Source organism: Passer montanus, unplaced genomic scaffold (genome assembly GCF_014805655.1).
Source record: "Passer montanus isolate IOZ18808 unplaced genomic scaffold, ASM1480565v1 scaffold22, whole genome shotgun sequence".
In the NCBI taxonomy this organism is placed as follows: Eukaryota; Metazoa; Chordata; class Aves; order Passeriformes; family Passeridae; genus Passer; species Passer montanus.
Window position 1 is genome coordinate 11,281,574 of NW_024366815.1, and position 16,224 is coordinate 11,297,797.

The 16,224-nt window shown below is 36.2% G+C and overlaps 1 protein-coding gene across 4 annotated transcripts in view; it reads left to right on the forward strand.

The window, feature by feature from the left end:
• The window catches only part of NLN (neurolysin), a 39,051-nt gene extending 28,749 nt beyond the window's left edge, over positions 1-10,302 (forward strand). For all 4 annotated transcript variants that reach the window (XM_039709614.1, XM_039709617.1, XM_039709615.1 and 1 more), the window contains 4 exons: positions 1,533-1,719; positions 2,751-2,879; positions 3,364-3,500; positions 7,802-10,302. In XM_039709614.1, coding sequence (XP_039565548.1) covers positions 1,533-1,719; positions 2,751-2,879; positions 3,364-3,500; positions 7,802-7,936 — 588 coding nt within the window. In that variant the 3' untranslated portion in view covers positions 7,937-10,302. The remainder of the gene's footprint in view (positions 1-1,532; positions 1,720-2,750; positions 2,880-3,363; positions 3,501-7,801) is intronic.
• Positions 10,303-16,224: the final 5,922 nt, after the last annotated feature.

Below are 16,224 nucleotides of genomic sequence, written 5' to 3' on the forward strand. Positions count from 1 at the left end.
AACCCCAGGCAGTGCCACAGGCTGGGACAGAGTGGCTGGAAAGGACCAGGGGATGCTGATTGACAGCAGCTGAACATGAGCCAGGGTGTGCCCAGGTGGCCAAGAAGGCCAATGGCATCCTGGCCTGGATCAGCCATGGTGTGGGCAGCAGGGCCAGGGCAGGGATTGTCCCCTGTACTGGGCACTGCTGAGGCCACAGCTCCAGTGCTGTGTCCAGTGCTGGGCCCTCAGTGCAAGAGAGACACTGAGGAGCTGGAGAGAGTGCAGAGAAGGGCAGTGGAGCTGGAGCAGGGTCTGGAGCACAAGGCCTGTGAGGAGCAGCTGAGGTGTGTTTAACCTGAAGAAAAGGAGGCTCAGGGGGACCTTATTGCTCTTTACAGCTGCCTGAAAAGATGCTGTAGCCAGCAGAGGCCAGCTTCTTCACCCAGGAAATCAATGACAGGACAAGAGGAAATGGTTCAAGTTGCACCTGGAAAGGTTTAGATTGGATATTAGTAGATTTTTTTTCTCTGAAGGAGTTGTAAATCTTTGAAATTGTTTGCCCAGGGAAATGGTGGAGTCAACATCCCTGGAAGTATTAAAAAAAATGTGTGGATATGGTACTTGAGGACATAGGTTAACAGCTTAATGCTGAACAGGGTTGGTCATTGTACCCAATAATCTTAAAAGTATTTTCCAACCTTTATGATGCTATGATTCTATGAATCTAAATATTTTCTGTGTATTTGAACAACTGTCTTTCAGAGGTGACTTCTCAGAAGTATTTGGATTTAGAGGATATTTTAGTGAAGATTCTTAACTGTACAAATTTTTCTTCAAAATTGGTATTGGAGGAGCTTCTTAAACATGAAGTTAATTGTTGATACTAAAAAAAAGTTCTACTGTGTTTGGCTTTCAGAAAAAGATTCCTTTATCAAAGTGTCAGATTTGAAAAGTTTTCATGGATAAGGTTGCTAGGATTTATTTATGTCAGTCTATCTATTACTGGCAAAAAAAGTGCTGTATGTTAACCATATATACTACAAATGATGACAAATAGGGCAGAGCTCAATAGAATAAGTTGGTTAAGTAAAGTCTGTTAATCAGTGTGGTAGACTGCAATAGAATAAACTTTTTAAAGTGCATAGTTGGAGTTTATTATTTTACATTGGGGTAATACAACAAAAATCTATAATAATTTACAAATTATATCATTGTCACAGGACAGCAAGAAAATGTTTGTATTGCTGTCATAACCTTAAAGGTAAAAATCAGTAATACTAAAAAAATTGAAGTACTGTTCTGTACCAGTAGATAATGCAGTATATAACAACTGAGTACTCTACTTTACTCCTTGATAATAGTCGTATGTCTGATTTTTTTCCTCCTTTCTTTAAATCTCATTTTTTAATTATTGCTGTTATTATTATTGGTCTGTTCAAATGACTCATTTTCCTGTGATTTAAACTGAAATTTTGACATCTGAAATATTATATTCAGCTAAAAATCTTGGCTTCTATTTTAATTTAATTCAATGGCTTTTTTTCCCCTAGACTGATTTTGCAAGGTTTAGTGGAACTAATGTGGAAACAGACTTTGTAGAGGTACCTTCACAAATGTTTGAGAACTGGGTGTGGGAAAAAGAGCCACTACAACAGATGTCAAGACATTACAAAGATGCAACCCATGTTGGAGATGCTCTCCTGGAGAAACTTGCTGCCTCTAGGCTTGCTAATACAGGTATTTCTCTGCGTTTTCTCCCCACAGTATATGTATAAAAGTAAGTAATTTTTAAAGCTGACCTACATAAGAAGCCTATTAAATTTTTTCTGTGTATACACTTACCACTGTCTTTCTGCGTTTATCTGTGTGGGAGCCCCACTAAAAAAAGGCTATGATGACAGACAGAACTCCTTACAGGAACAGCAGCAGCTCTGATTTTCCAGGCCACCTCCAGGACTAAAATACCTTTCCTATCCATGTAAATTTTTACCTGTAAACTTTTTTAATTTAAAATTGGTGGTGCATGTGGTAGGTGGAGGAGGGTAGTCTGGTGTAGTCAGGTTTGGCTTTTGTGTATTTTTTAAACTTAAATGTACTCCAGAACAGGCACTGTGCAAGACACAGTATACCTACATGTGTTGTCTACATTTGATTTGCAGGCCACACTTAACAGATATGAAAGTTACTTGCAAATTTAATGAACAGACATAACATATACCAGACAGCATTACTGTAGACCTTATACGTATCTCCAAACTAAGACTGTAATCACACGTCATTACCTATCATGCCATTATTATTCTATCAATCCCATCTCTTTATTCTTGTAATCAGAGTTTCCTATTTATGCTACCAATTCATCCTTAAGCTACTCCTGTTTATTTCATACTGCTTTCCTATCCTGAACAAGAAGTCTTTGTCCTTGTGGCTTGCACAGACTCTAGCTGCATAAGCATTTAATCTGAGTAAAGGTTCATATCTTGTAGCTTCTTAAAAACAGCTTAAATTAAAATTTGCTTTTAAAATATCTGCTTTATTTTAGTTTTGATCTATGAGGAAAGTAATATTGAAAAGAGGGGGCTTAACATGGTAACTCCTTTATTAAAACCATGCTTCTCAACTCTTTGTAAGTAGAGTAATTCAGATGGAAATTATGTAACTCCAGAATTCTAATAATTTAGTACACATGTTGAGATCTTTGAAGGAAAGATGCAAATGAAATTCCAGCTATTTTGATGCTAGTTAATTAAATGTTTTTACCCAATTAGGCTTTCTAACCCTCCGTCAGATTGTTTTGAGCAAAGTTGACCAGGTACTACATACAAAGCTGTCTGTTGACCCAGCAGATGAATATGCTAAATACTGTATGGAAATTCTAGGAATTCCTGCCACCCCAGGTATGTCAGTATGAAGCTTTTATACAGCATGCCCAAGTGGTTCAATTTAACATGCTTTTGTTTTTCAGTAATGCTTGGCATACAAAAAACAGGGCTGTTTATGGAATAATCTACTTCATGAAGCTAAAATAATTATTTTTAAATTTAGGATGATCTTAATGATCTCTTCTGAAGGAAAATTCTGAAGGTAAATATCAAACTTAGCCTTTTGCAGGATATATTTTAGAGTGACATGATGTGAATTCCACTTGAGATGTTCTGTCACATTTGTATTGGATGTACAAGTAGCCTAAAATGAGAAATTGAGTTTACTTTGTTTTCAACAGACTATATTCAGTAATTTGAGGCACACTCAGACCCTTTATGCTAAAAGTTTCAAAGTAGTTGATATAAATTCATTCCTTATTTATTGTTGAAGTACTGTATGCATCAAAGAAATAACTGAATTTGATTTCAATAACTTGATGTTAATCTACTTTTCAAGGAACAAACATGCCAGCTACTTTTGGACATTTGGCAGGTGGTTATGATGGTCAATACTATGGATACCTGTGGAGTGAAGTGTTTTCCATGGATATCTTCTATAGCTGCTTTAAGCAAGAAGGAATCATGAATCCAAAGGTAGGTAATGAATACTTTTTGATAAACTCTTCTGTTGCACTTTTTCTCTGAAACAACATTTATTGCCATCATGATCCCAAAGTACTACAAAGTAGTCTCAAGTACTACTTCTGTACCTGTTGAATTCAGATCAACCACAAAAAAGTGTAAAAGTAACTTTAAGAAAACCACCTTAAAATTTCCAGGAGCACTTGAATTTTAATGCAATTCTTGAATCACCATATATTTAATACAGTAGTACTTTTGAGATACTGTGTTGCCTTGTCTAATGCCTTCTTCTGAATGAATGAACATTCCTCCTTTGCAAGAGCAGACACGTATTCATCTGCTGTCAAACCTGTATGATAGTGGTGCTCTGTTTCTTTTACATTTCCATTACATTCTGCATAACTCAACTATGTGGTCCTTTTATGTAGTTACTATTTAGAAAACTGAATTTGTTTTGAGCTTTCTCTGTCACAACACAGAGTAACGTGAAAGTTGTTTCATATTTGGTTTAAATCCCAGGTCTTTTTGGAAGTCCAAGTCATTAAGAGGTTCTAGATTTACTGGGCCTTTTTTCTCTAGAGTAATTCTCCAGCCTCTTCCACCTCCAGCAGAGAAAAAGGATAATTAGTGATGTAATTAATAGTCCTGCCAATTCTAGAGAAGTTTTTAAGAGTTTATTAGTGAGTATTAGACTTGAGTTGAGGTGCTAAGGATGAGATAGATGAGTTCTGTCATGGGAAAACCTTTTGAGTTTCCTGATCTTCTTAACTGTTTTCCAGATTCAGCTGCCAGCACTAGTTCTTCCTTTTGATAGGAGTACACAAGAGAGAATAAAGGAAAGAGCAGAAAATACATGGCTGTCGTTTTTCTGTCCTGGAATTTGCCTTCTTTCCTCCCTGTGCTTATCACAGCAACCAGAACTTCTAGAACTGTCCATCCCTCTAGAGGATGGAGACAGTAAATAAGGTCAGGATTTGATGTGGACAAAGAGGGGAGTTGAAAGAGAATCGGGATGGAGTAGGACTTTGAAACTGAGGCAGTGGTTAGGCCAACAAAACCCAAAAGGTGTTTTATGAAGAAAAGCAGCCAACTTCACAGTTTGAGGAAAGAAGTGACATAGGGTTTGGAGGTTAAGATTAACCTTGAAGGGTTAGGAAATCATGACAGGTACACATGAGAATAAGCATACCTGCTTATTCATTGGGAATATTGTCACTCATAAATAAGAGCACTAGAGAAGAAGTGTCAAGTTGAATGAGTAAATAAAATAACTTTTAATGGAATGTTGTTCATATGGATCTTAAAAATGGTATTTCAGGAGGGTCAGACTTGCTGGCTTTTATAACTGCTAGCATTTGGGAACGATGGTTAAGGGTGCTGTTGCCAAGCTTGTGGAAGTTTGTGTCAGTTTTTGTTCTGGCATGTCCATGTCCCTCCAGTGCCATCACACTTTTGTTCCATCAGTTTTACTCTCTAGTCTCAAAAGTCTGATTTAAGTCTATATAGTCAAAATCCTAAGCTATAGTTTGGCAAAATGGCTGTGTTACATTTACGTCTCCTGAGGAATGTCTTTTATTCTGATTTTTAATGTGAATTTTTGTTTTCTTTGCCTATGTATGGGAGGCTTTGAGAATAAATTAATTATGCTAAAAGTGAATATTTTTGTGGAACAGTTGAAAGGCAGTTAGTGCCTCTTTTATTGTGAAGCCTGTTATCCAGGCTAAAAAGTGAGACAGAAAGATGATTATTTATCTGTGTCACTTGCTCTCTGGCATATGTACAGACAAACACTTTGTATGAATGCTGATATAACATCAGGGATAGCTGTGGAGATATTTTTTCTCTCCCTCTTCAATGCTATCTTTTCAAATTAGTTATCTTTTAACCCAAATAAGTGTGATAGAATCCCACAGGATGGGACAAACTTTTTTTTATAAACAAATTCTAGATACCAGTATGTCTTTTGTAGTTACTCATACGTCACTATATCTAGATTTAGTCTAGTCTTCTGAACAGCAGAAAAGGAAAATGGTTAAGGTATTATGACTAGACCTTATAGAAATTTGGCTTACTTCTTCCTCTTTGAATTAAACCTCTCCTCCTGTTTTGAGCAACAGTTATACTACCTAATTTCAGAAATTGAATGTATTAAAATTCTTACACAAACAATTAACTTTAACTTAATTGGTAGCCAACCTCCTCAATTATTGCACATTATCTGAACTAACCTCTGGTCTCCCTAGAACTGAGCAGTATTCTGGCTCTGAAGGGACAACAGCAGACTCAAGTCTACTCAAAAATATTTGTAAACTATAAGGAACAATATATTCATTTGCTGCTGATGTTCAGCAAACTAACAAAAATAGTGAAGTGTTAACAATACTTCATTGATTTTTTAAATTTATTTTTACTTTAGTCTAGATTTTTCCAGCTGTAATTCAGACAATGCAAATGGTCGTTCAGTTAAGTCATAGAAGTCCATCACTTAAAAACTTTGCTTCTTTTTACAGTACAATCATGTCTTGGTTTGAAAGACAGTTGTCCACCAAGGAAGGTGGGAACCTCCCTTGGAATAAAGAATATGACCCCCTTTTGTCCAAATTCTTGTAAATTTGAAATTAAGGGGCTTTCAGACAAAGATATGGGAAAGCAATAACAGTTCTTTACTGGTATGTATGTGCACAGCAAGGCAAACAAGCAGCAACAACAAACAAACCAGAAAACCCACCCAAGTCTCCTCCCCGCAGCTCCCTCAGTTTCCGCTGGGGCGCAGTTCCGGTCACGGCCAGCAGGGGCGCTGCTGGCTCCCGGCGGGCGGGGCTGCGGCCGTTCCCCCGCGGCTGCAGGGGGCGCTGTGCCGGGGCTCGGCGCCATGCGGGCATGGCGGCTTGGCTGAGGCAGGGAGTCATGACCGGCAGCTGGTCACAATTGCCAGGCTGCCATGCAGAGGTGGCCTGTACTGAGACACTCCACACGTTGGCTCCAGACCCCCCACCAAATGGCCGAGAAAACAAAGCAAAACAAAAAATTAAACAGACTTGCCGTGCAGGAAAACTGCAGTAGACGGGGATCTCAGCATCCCCCATGCAGGAGTGGCCATGGCAGCGCGAGGTGGGTAGAGGGTTCAGTGGGAGCCAGTCCTCATGTTTCATGTCAAAGTAGACAGGCGGCAGGCAAAACAGCAAACAACTCCCTTCTCCCACGAATCCCGAAACCAGACTGACCAAAAGCCCAGCCCCAAACTTCTGAGGTCCCCTCACCTTTTCTCTGTGTTGACAGATGTAACCCGCCCCCAGACAGGGCCATTTCAATGGATTGTTGTGATGCACAGCTACATCTTTTGTTTTCTTAAGTATTGGTAGTTATGTTTCCTAGCAACATATGGGACAAAATTCCATGAGAGGAAGAAACAAAAGGAAAAATTCTAACCCCCAACAAGTCATGATGAAGCAATGTATTCTTACTGAGTTGTGGGAGAAGTATATATGTATATGTACACTGCTTAAAAGGAAGAACATTTTCTTCTTCAATATCAGAAGCATTTGGGAAATGCGCATGCAAAATTACATTTTCTCATTTGTAGTCATGTCTCAGAAGCCCAGAATTCTCCAGATATATACGTTTCTTAAAATGCAACTTCTTGTTAAGAAACTCCTCACTACTTGCTTTCTCAGAAACTTAAATAATTTTTTAAAGGAATCTACTCCTTCTGAAGCAATAATGTTTCTTCCTTAAATTAAAATCTGAGTTAAATCTCGCTTTCTCTAAGATACTATAATAGGTGTATGTATGATATGTACAACTATGTATGTATGTACAACTATGGGTATGGGTGTGACTGCCATGCCATTCCACAATGTTATTGCCTATTTTATCTCTGAAGTATCATCTGTGTTATCTAAACAAAAATTAAAGAAAGAGAAATCATCAGTTAGAGAAAGGATGTTGGGTTCCCTCTTCCTGCCTATCAATCACAGGGGTAATCCTTCACTGAAGATTTTGAGGAGGTTGTGTGTTTGTTATGCTTTATAGAATGTCTTCAGACAAGTTGTGATTATAGCTTCAAAACCAGGGTAAAACCACAAGGAAAATAATTTCTTTAGAACTGGTCAAATTTCTGCTCTCTTGAGTTCTTCCAGCAGATCTAAATTATACTTGTGACATATCCTGGTATATCCTAATTTGGCATTAGGAAAATCTGGAACAGGGAAAGTTGTTTTATCATGTATAGATTTTAAAATCTGCAACAAATACAGAAAAGGGGGCAGTGGGTAAGATAAGAAGTACTAACATTCTGCTTTACCTTCTGTTAGGCTGGGATGAAATACAGAAACCTCATTTTGAAACCTGGAGGATCTTTGGATGGAATGGATATGCTACAAAATTTCTTGGAGCGTAAACCAAGCCAGAGAGCTTTCCTATTGAGTAAGGGATTGTGTGTTCAGTGAAGTTATGATTCTTTTGTAATGGCAATAAGTATGCAATCAGCTGGAAATGTCAGTGTGTTTCACATTTTAACTGTGTATCACTCTAGGGAAACTAGGTCATTTTTTGATGATTTTTTAAATTGTATAAATAAAAATGTGACTTTTAAAACAAAAATTCATAGGATTACAAAATTCAACATCAAGGAAAAAATATGAGATGTGCAGAAGCTGAGGAAATTGGATAGTAATTTTTAAAATTTTTTATTAAATGATACTAATTAATACTAATCAATGTGAGGAGTTAATGCCATGTTTTTCTTTTGAGAGATGCACTTAAATTATGTCTTGTGAATTAATTTTAAAACTGAAGGGGATAGAAAGAATACAACCAGCAATAAAGGAAACAGATTCATTCTTATTCTCTATTCTCTATTGTCTTGATGCTTCACCAGTGTCTCTGATGGATATGAAGTGTGTTTGATTTTGTCATTGGTTGAATTCAGTCCAGCTGCCTGACAAATTTCAAGCCTGAGAACCTGCCCCAGATACCTTTACAGCAGAGATGTTTGTGTGATACTTTTATACCTAATTCTGATGCATGTTAAATTTTTGTACCACTTATATACTTAAAAAGCATAACTAAAAAGGAAAAAGTCAGCCAAAATCAGTGACTTTTTCAGTTATTCCACCACTCTTTCTGTTGATGACAACAAATCAGGTCTTTGTATCCCAAATTATATCAACACTGGCATTTAAATATTATACTTGAGCAATTATAATGGCTTCAGTTGGTTTCTTAAGTATTTTGAGATACAAATAAGGAAGGAAGGAAATAGGATATCCCTGATGAGAATGACAAAAGCCAATTGAAAGTTTTCCTGTTCCATTCCAGTGTGACAGGCAAGAGATGCTACAGAAAAGTGCAATGGATTTAATTATTTCAGCTGTGGGAGTGTGAAAGTAATCAAGGAATTATTCTGCAGGTTTTCTGCAAAATCAAGAAAAAGTAGTCTTATAAGCCAACTACACCATCCAAATAAAGCTGTTAATCTGTTAAAAATGCACTGTTAAAAGTGCACTTTTCTTAGGTATCATATCTTTGTGGTTTTACTATTATGGCGTGATCTAAACAGTTTATAAATGTTATTTACTAGCCAATACATTTTAGACATTTAAATTACAATTGTAAATGTGGTAGGGGTCTATGGTTTATTGTTCAACAATGAGACAAGAAAATGTGCCTGGTCAACTAAAAAGATTTTTTTCAGCAAAAGTAAACTGATGTCATTCACTTTGAGTCAAATCTGTCCATTCATTTTAAAGGAAAAAACCTAAAATTGGGATTGTTCTTACAATTTGTGGGTGTTTTTCAAAGTGAGAAACTTTATTTTTTGCCTTTTTTTCTCTTTTGAAGAATTGAAGCTGGGGAGTTAAAAATGAGCTTTATTGGTTTCTGAAATTGAAAATCTGAACGGACTTACCTTTGAACTGCACCCGTTAGATATGAAGAATCATAACTATTTGTAGGCAAAACAGATTAACTGTATAGACTGACCAGACCACACAATTAAGTTAAATCTAAATCTTATAGTCAGTTACAACTTTAGGCCACAGTTCTGCTGGGCTGTGAAAAGGCAATACGTTAAAATCACGTGTATGAACTGTATTCAGTATGGCCAGAATGGAAAGCTGAGAAAACTGGTAGGTACAAGATTATCTCAAAACCTATGAATTTTGCCTAGATTGGTTTCCCTTACATTCTTTTGCTTACAATATTTTGCCATCTTTTTATACATGTTTGAAATTCTTGTGATTCTGTCTTATTAACGTGTTTTTTTCTTTCACACTGTAATGATAGCTCCAAAGAACGAAAACATTGTAAAATACATACTAAGTGATACTTTCCCCAAATAAATCTGCAACTCTAAGCAATAGAACCTTTATTAAGAAAAAGACAGTTTTTATTTTACAGTTGGTAGGCAGATTTCCACATGAGGGAGACCTTTCTCTGCATAAATTCAGCAGTCTTGGATCAAGGTAGATAATTGTAAGTACAGTAATTATAGGCAAAAATACGTGGTGATAAAAAGTCATGTGATTTAAAAGTTAGATTTAGAACAGTACTGATGGTAATTATGACAATTTAATTGACTTTTTAATTTTCTTACTCTTTAATGTGTGTTCTTGTATGTTGTACAGTGTTGAATAGCCCAGATACTGAAGTGTGAGAGAATGTCTGCTATTACTCATGTGTGGAAATGCCTGCATGATTGCACAGTTATGTTAGCAGCAAATGGATATCCATGTGTGTAGGGAGGAAAAAACTAAACCATATTGTAACCACAAATGAAAGCGTTATGTTCTATATCTGTTCCCAAAGAAGAGGATTTACTGTAATTTGTTTTTGTAGAAGCCAGTTCCTTCATCAGGCAGTAATTAAGTCAGATCAGCCTATGGCTAACACTACACTCAACACAGAAGACTAATGGGTATGTTCTGAAGTGCTTGTGAAAGTTTTAATGGGGTAACATATCAAACTTGTCTGCTAAGTTTTATATTGGTTTCCTAGAGCCTTCTGAATTAAATTGGGGTTGGATTAAATGCCTTTTTTTCTTCCAACTAAAACTAACTCTATGATTCTATGAAATTGATGTTCATGTTTTTATTCTAAATAACTGATCTTGCAATGGAAAAGTAACCTGGTTTCTGTTTCTACACCTGTCTATAACAGGTAGAAAACTTTGTATAGGAAAAACTTTCTCTGACACTATTCTAAGGCTGTGACATGGAGTCCCCAAATAAAACAGGGAACACTTCTTCTGCTTTGCAAACATGAGTTGATGACCTTGACACTGCCAGAAACAATCACATATATGAAATCATGCCAAAACATAGATATCTGACAAAGCCTAGCCTATTCTAGAGCTGCTACACCTAGGTTTAATTAAATTTCAAAACTCAGGCTTATGACAGCCTGAGCTTATTCCAGCCCAACTTTAAGTATTCATTATAATAAATGAGGAGGTAATGTGTAGTTTTTGTCTGTAACAAACAGATGGCTTTTAAAGTTAGTATCGTTAAAATTTCACTGTGTTTAGGATTATTATTTTCTTGTATTAGAAATTCCTATTGGACTTTGGCTTCACAACAAACATTTCACAGCAAAGGGTAGTATCAGAGAGTCAGGAGAGAGTGCCTATTATCCACTGAGCAAGTGGGTAACAGCCAACGGCTTTCTCTTTCTGTTGCTTCATTGTAAAAGAATGGTTTGAGCACATGGCTGGGTTGCAAGATGGCTAAGTAATGGCCTCAGCAGCTGCTTCTGCCTACTTGTCTGACAAAGATCCAGCTTGTAGGGTTTTCCTGGATTGCCTGCAAATCACGTGGTAATTTTTACATAAATAGTAAAAACAGTCTACGTAAGAGATTTAAACTTTGCTCTGTGAGATGTGGTGGCTATTAGTTACAACACTTCTCTCTGAAAAAATGAAACAATATCCAAATACCTTTGAAGGTAGTGCAAGGTAGTTGAGTTAAATGGAGATTCCTGGAGGGGTTTTCCGGTAGCATAAGAGCTGTTTGCATGATAATTGATTTACTGATAGGGGTTAGAGAAGCTAAACATCAGCTGGTTATGTGGTACCCAAGTCAGAGAAAAAGGAAGGAAAGCAGTTAGGTGGAAGGATGAGGTTGGAGAATGGTGTTTTAACAATAGTTGTAGAAGGGTTGAAGTGGATGTCAGAGGCAGATACCAGGAAGAAGACTAACTTGATGTATAATGATTTGTGAAAGGCTGTTTAAATGCTTATCATTGTTTTATGAATTAGAAACAAGACATGCTTTTGTAGGAATAAATTTCTGTTCTTGCTTGCAAGTCAAAGAACATGAGACTATGCACTGGCTTGTTATTTGAGAACTTGACTTCTTCCTGACATCTGGAGATTAATTTTTTTACACCACTATTTTCTTCATTAATATATTTTAAATAATAGATTCTCATGGTGGAAGGAAAGAAGTTTTTGGTGAAGTTCAGTTTGTGGGGCATGTGCCAGAAATCCTGTATAGCTAATCATCACTGGTCTGTGTAAAAAGTGTAGATGATACTAAAGATGCAGTCCCAAACAGCAGTCAATCTATTTTAGACCTCATTAGAATAGATACAGACAAATTAAGTAAATGAATTGGAAGTGGTTGCCTAGAAACCAAGAATCGTGACCTAATTTTGTTCAGTATTGATTAACAGAGAATGGACTCAACCAATACTTGCTTGCTTTATACTGCTGATGAATTGAAAAGGTTAAAAATCTCAGTGTTAAGAGAACCAAGGAATAAAATTATTGGGGTAAAAAAAAGGGAATGAAAAGTTGTATGTCTTTGAGATTCAATTGGCCAAAATCCCACAATTTCGCAACTTAATCTTTGTGAAAAATTCTAAGAAGCAATCTGCTCACCGGTAAAAACAGCATTTAAAAATAAACAAAACAGAAGTGTGTGGTCAGAAGTAAGAAACAGTTATAAAATGAGGAATTGTAAAGTGTTAAAAATTATGAAGAAGGCTAAGACTGTCAAGGCAAAGAAAAATGGATGAAAGCATTATAGCAAATAATATGTATAACTTAATGTATTAAGAACAAATAAATACCACTTGTGTTACAGACCCTTCAGTGGATAGAAATGCTAACATGGCAAGTGATAACCAAGACAGTTTTAAATTCAGTTCCTCTTCTGCATTTACAAAGAAGCAAGCAATGTAATCATGTCATGTGAGAACAGTGGGGTACTTTCCAGTCTATTAAGTGAGGAGCATATTAAGCAATACCTACTAAGAATAATCATTGTGGCATGAGTAGAGTTGAATAACTTGTAACCTACAAACAAACAAGAATTAGTGGTTTGGAAGTTTTTCCCAGTGCTGTGAATTTTGGGATAACTGGGCATATGTCATTGTACTAAAACACTGCTAATGAGTTCTAGTCTTAAAAACCAAATAGGTGGCTAATTGTCACATAACTTGAAAGCCAACTTCGGTGAAGCAGCAGGAAGCATAAAATTGTTCTGTTGTTGAAGAGCTAGCAGTGAGTATAATTTATAGAGTGCAAAATGATTTTATGGAAAACAAGTTTTTTCAGACAACCTGATGTAATAATTCATGGCCATTACAAGCCTATTGAGGGTGATTGTAGAGATTTATGTATTTGATTTAGTGCTGCGTATTTTCATTTAAAATAACACTCTAAGATATCAATAGAGGATTTATAAAATGGATTTGGAAGAGCTAACTGTTGGGAGTACTTGTTGGCATAGAATTACTGAACAGGGTGCAGTGTTCTTAGTGCTTCAGGCATTGCACAGGAATATAAAAATATAAAACAATAATATAAAATCACTGGTGATAGAATTTGTAAGGAATTGACCAAAAAAAGCAGTCACAATGAATTGTTTAGATTGTTTGAGAACTTTTGGCATTCTGATGTACCATGGGCAAAGGAAGGTGTAGTATGCCTGTAAGCAACTAAAATGTAGGTTAAAACTAAAGCTTGGAGGACTATATTCTGTAAGTTCCTTACTTAGGAAAGTGTCTAGAGGCTAGTTACAGTAGCCAGTTCAATCAGAATTGTTAGGAGACTTTAGCAAGAAATGATTAGTCAACCTCATGATGGATGAGCACGAAAATATTATGTAGAAACAAGTTACTTTTGTGTACCATAGCAGTAAAATAGGCACAGCAATTGCACAAAATTTTGGTGGCCTGATTTTTAACTGGGGCTAGTAAGCCATGTTATTCCAAATAAACAGATGGTTCTAAATGTAGAATAAAGTTAAGCTGTGGAACTCCTTGCCAAGGATATTGTAGAGGTGGTAGTTTTATGTGAGTTCAAAATAAAGTCAACACAATGCAGTCTTAGAAGAGAAACCCAGTGGAGGGTGTTTAAAAAAATAAAATATTTTTCATCTTAGGAAAGACCTTGCAAAGTAGGGGGGTGGAAATAAGAAGAATATCCAAGATTTTAACATGTATTGCAGCCCTATTCACATTTCTTTTAGGTATCTGCTTTTAGCCACTGCTGGAGATAGGATACTGTATCAAAGCAACCTGCTGCTTGCTCTAGTATGAAGACTGGAGAAAAAGCAAAAGATGACTTTTAGTATCTAGATATCACCATCACATATTAAAAACTCCTTAGTAGGAGAATGTCAGCCAGAAGCTGAGGCCAGTCATTTCGAAGAGAAAATAACCGCATTTTTAACAGTGAAGACAAGTCCAACTTTGTGAGTAGTTTGTCCCAATGGTTAGTCCATTACTAATTTCTTCAAATCAAGACAAGTGAAACCTCTTCTAGGAGGTGTATGTTCACCAAACACAATGATTTAGATTTCATTCACTATAACTGGGTGAAACAGAATGGCTAGTAATATACAAATCAGGTTGATTTAATTTTTCCTTTTAAAATGTTGCAATTCCATAAACCATATCTTAGCAAAAGCATTTGTTGCATGTTTATGCAGGGAAGTGTAACACTACCCAAGGTAATTCAATGTCAAAGACTTATTGCCTTCTAAACCACTAATGGAAAGTAAAAGAAAATGGAAAATGTACTTTTAAAGTAAGCAAACATTTTAACCTGAAAGTTTTCTTTAACTGCATGATTGTGGGATTTCCAAACTTCTACAAGAAAAAGTAGCACTTAGATGTTTTTTACATGACAGAAGATAAACTCATAATGTGATTTCATGTTGAAGAAGGCCATATTTTTCTCCGTAGAAGGCAGAAACTGAATAGTACTCCAAAGTTGTTATTACAAATAGGATTTTTGAGTAGCCAAAGTTAGCTTTTCTTCATTGTGTTGTCCCCCTTGAATTTCAAGATTTCAGTTAGGTTGACTTCTTAAATGACTTCTTTTTTGAAGACCTGATATCTTCTGATTGGTCTCACTGTGAGGCCCAAAACGTATTCTCTCCCTTACCTCTCCACTGAAGTGTTGCTGTCCTCAGGAATTTAGTCAACACATTATCTGAGATGTAAAATTTAAACTTGGGAGAAGCACTTACAAATACAAAGAAATACAAAGAGCTGAGCAATTTGAATTTCTCCTTTTATTAATTTCTTTATTTATTAAGAACCACTTATGATCCAACATTCAAGATAAGTTACTACTAAAATCTGACAAAATGTCAGAAATCTAGTTGGAATTTTACAGCCACATAATGTGTAACATGTTGCAAATATTGTTAGTCACAGAAGGATTTTGCAACTATTTGATTATATAAACATGGAAGAGGTTTCGCCTAAAGCATTAATGAGAAATGTCTCAAAGCACATATTGTGTTTTAAGAGCATGCACCGAGAGGAATACATTTTATTCACCTTGGTAAATTTTTTAAAGTGTGGGTTTGTATTTTAAGCTTAGTCAAGAAGTAAGACTTTCATCCCATTGAAAATTCAGAATTAAGACCCACAGAGATAACAGGGCTTAAATCAGCTATCTGTAAAATATTAATTAATATAGTGCAATTAAACATAATAATATTAATAGCATTTTTCTCTTACATTTAAATTTTATTTTTATACAAAAATGTTCACATTCTCTACAGATAAGAAAAATAATCAGAAGTTGAGGGGTGTTATAGATACATGCTCACATTATTAATGTGGTTTTGCCCAAGTGTGTTTATGTCTTATCTGTTTCTACAGCAAGCATGGTAAACCCTGGATAAGCCCAGCCATAGGCCCCTTCACCATGTCTAATGGAACTTTATGTACAAGGGAAAGATTCAACAGGTGTGAATCTGCACAGAAAAAAAAACACCTCTGAAGATAATCACACTTAGTGGCAAATCAGCTTCTTTTTTCCTTCATTTTGTTTTCTCTGTGCACTTTGCTCTGTTGGAGACATGCATCAGTACCCCTTAACCTGAAGGACCTTCTGGTCCAGGATGGCTTTTCATAACTTAACCAGTTTAGTCCTTGGTGAAAGTGTGGATTAAGTTTGACATGTATGTCTTTCCTTTCTCTCTTATTCCTTAGGAATTACATGGGTTTGCTTGACTTCTTATGGAAATTGCTTAAATTACAAGTTAGCCCTTCTGTCATGCCATCAGCGATCCAATGTGATCAGTTCTCAGTAGAGCTGTACCCAGAAACCTGTATGCCCTGAAGACAAGAAAAGTTAGATAGAAATAAATAGATTCAGTTTAATCTGACTAGAAAGATAACATGATATCTGGGTTGGAATGCAGTTAATGAGGTCTTTTTGGAGAAAACTTATGCTGGGAGGTGTGATACTTACATAAATTTAGTGTACAAGGGT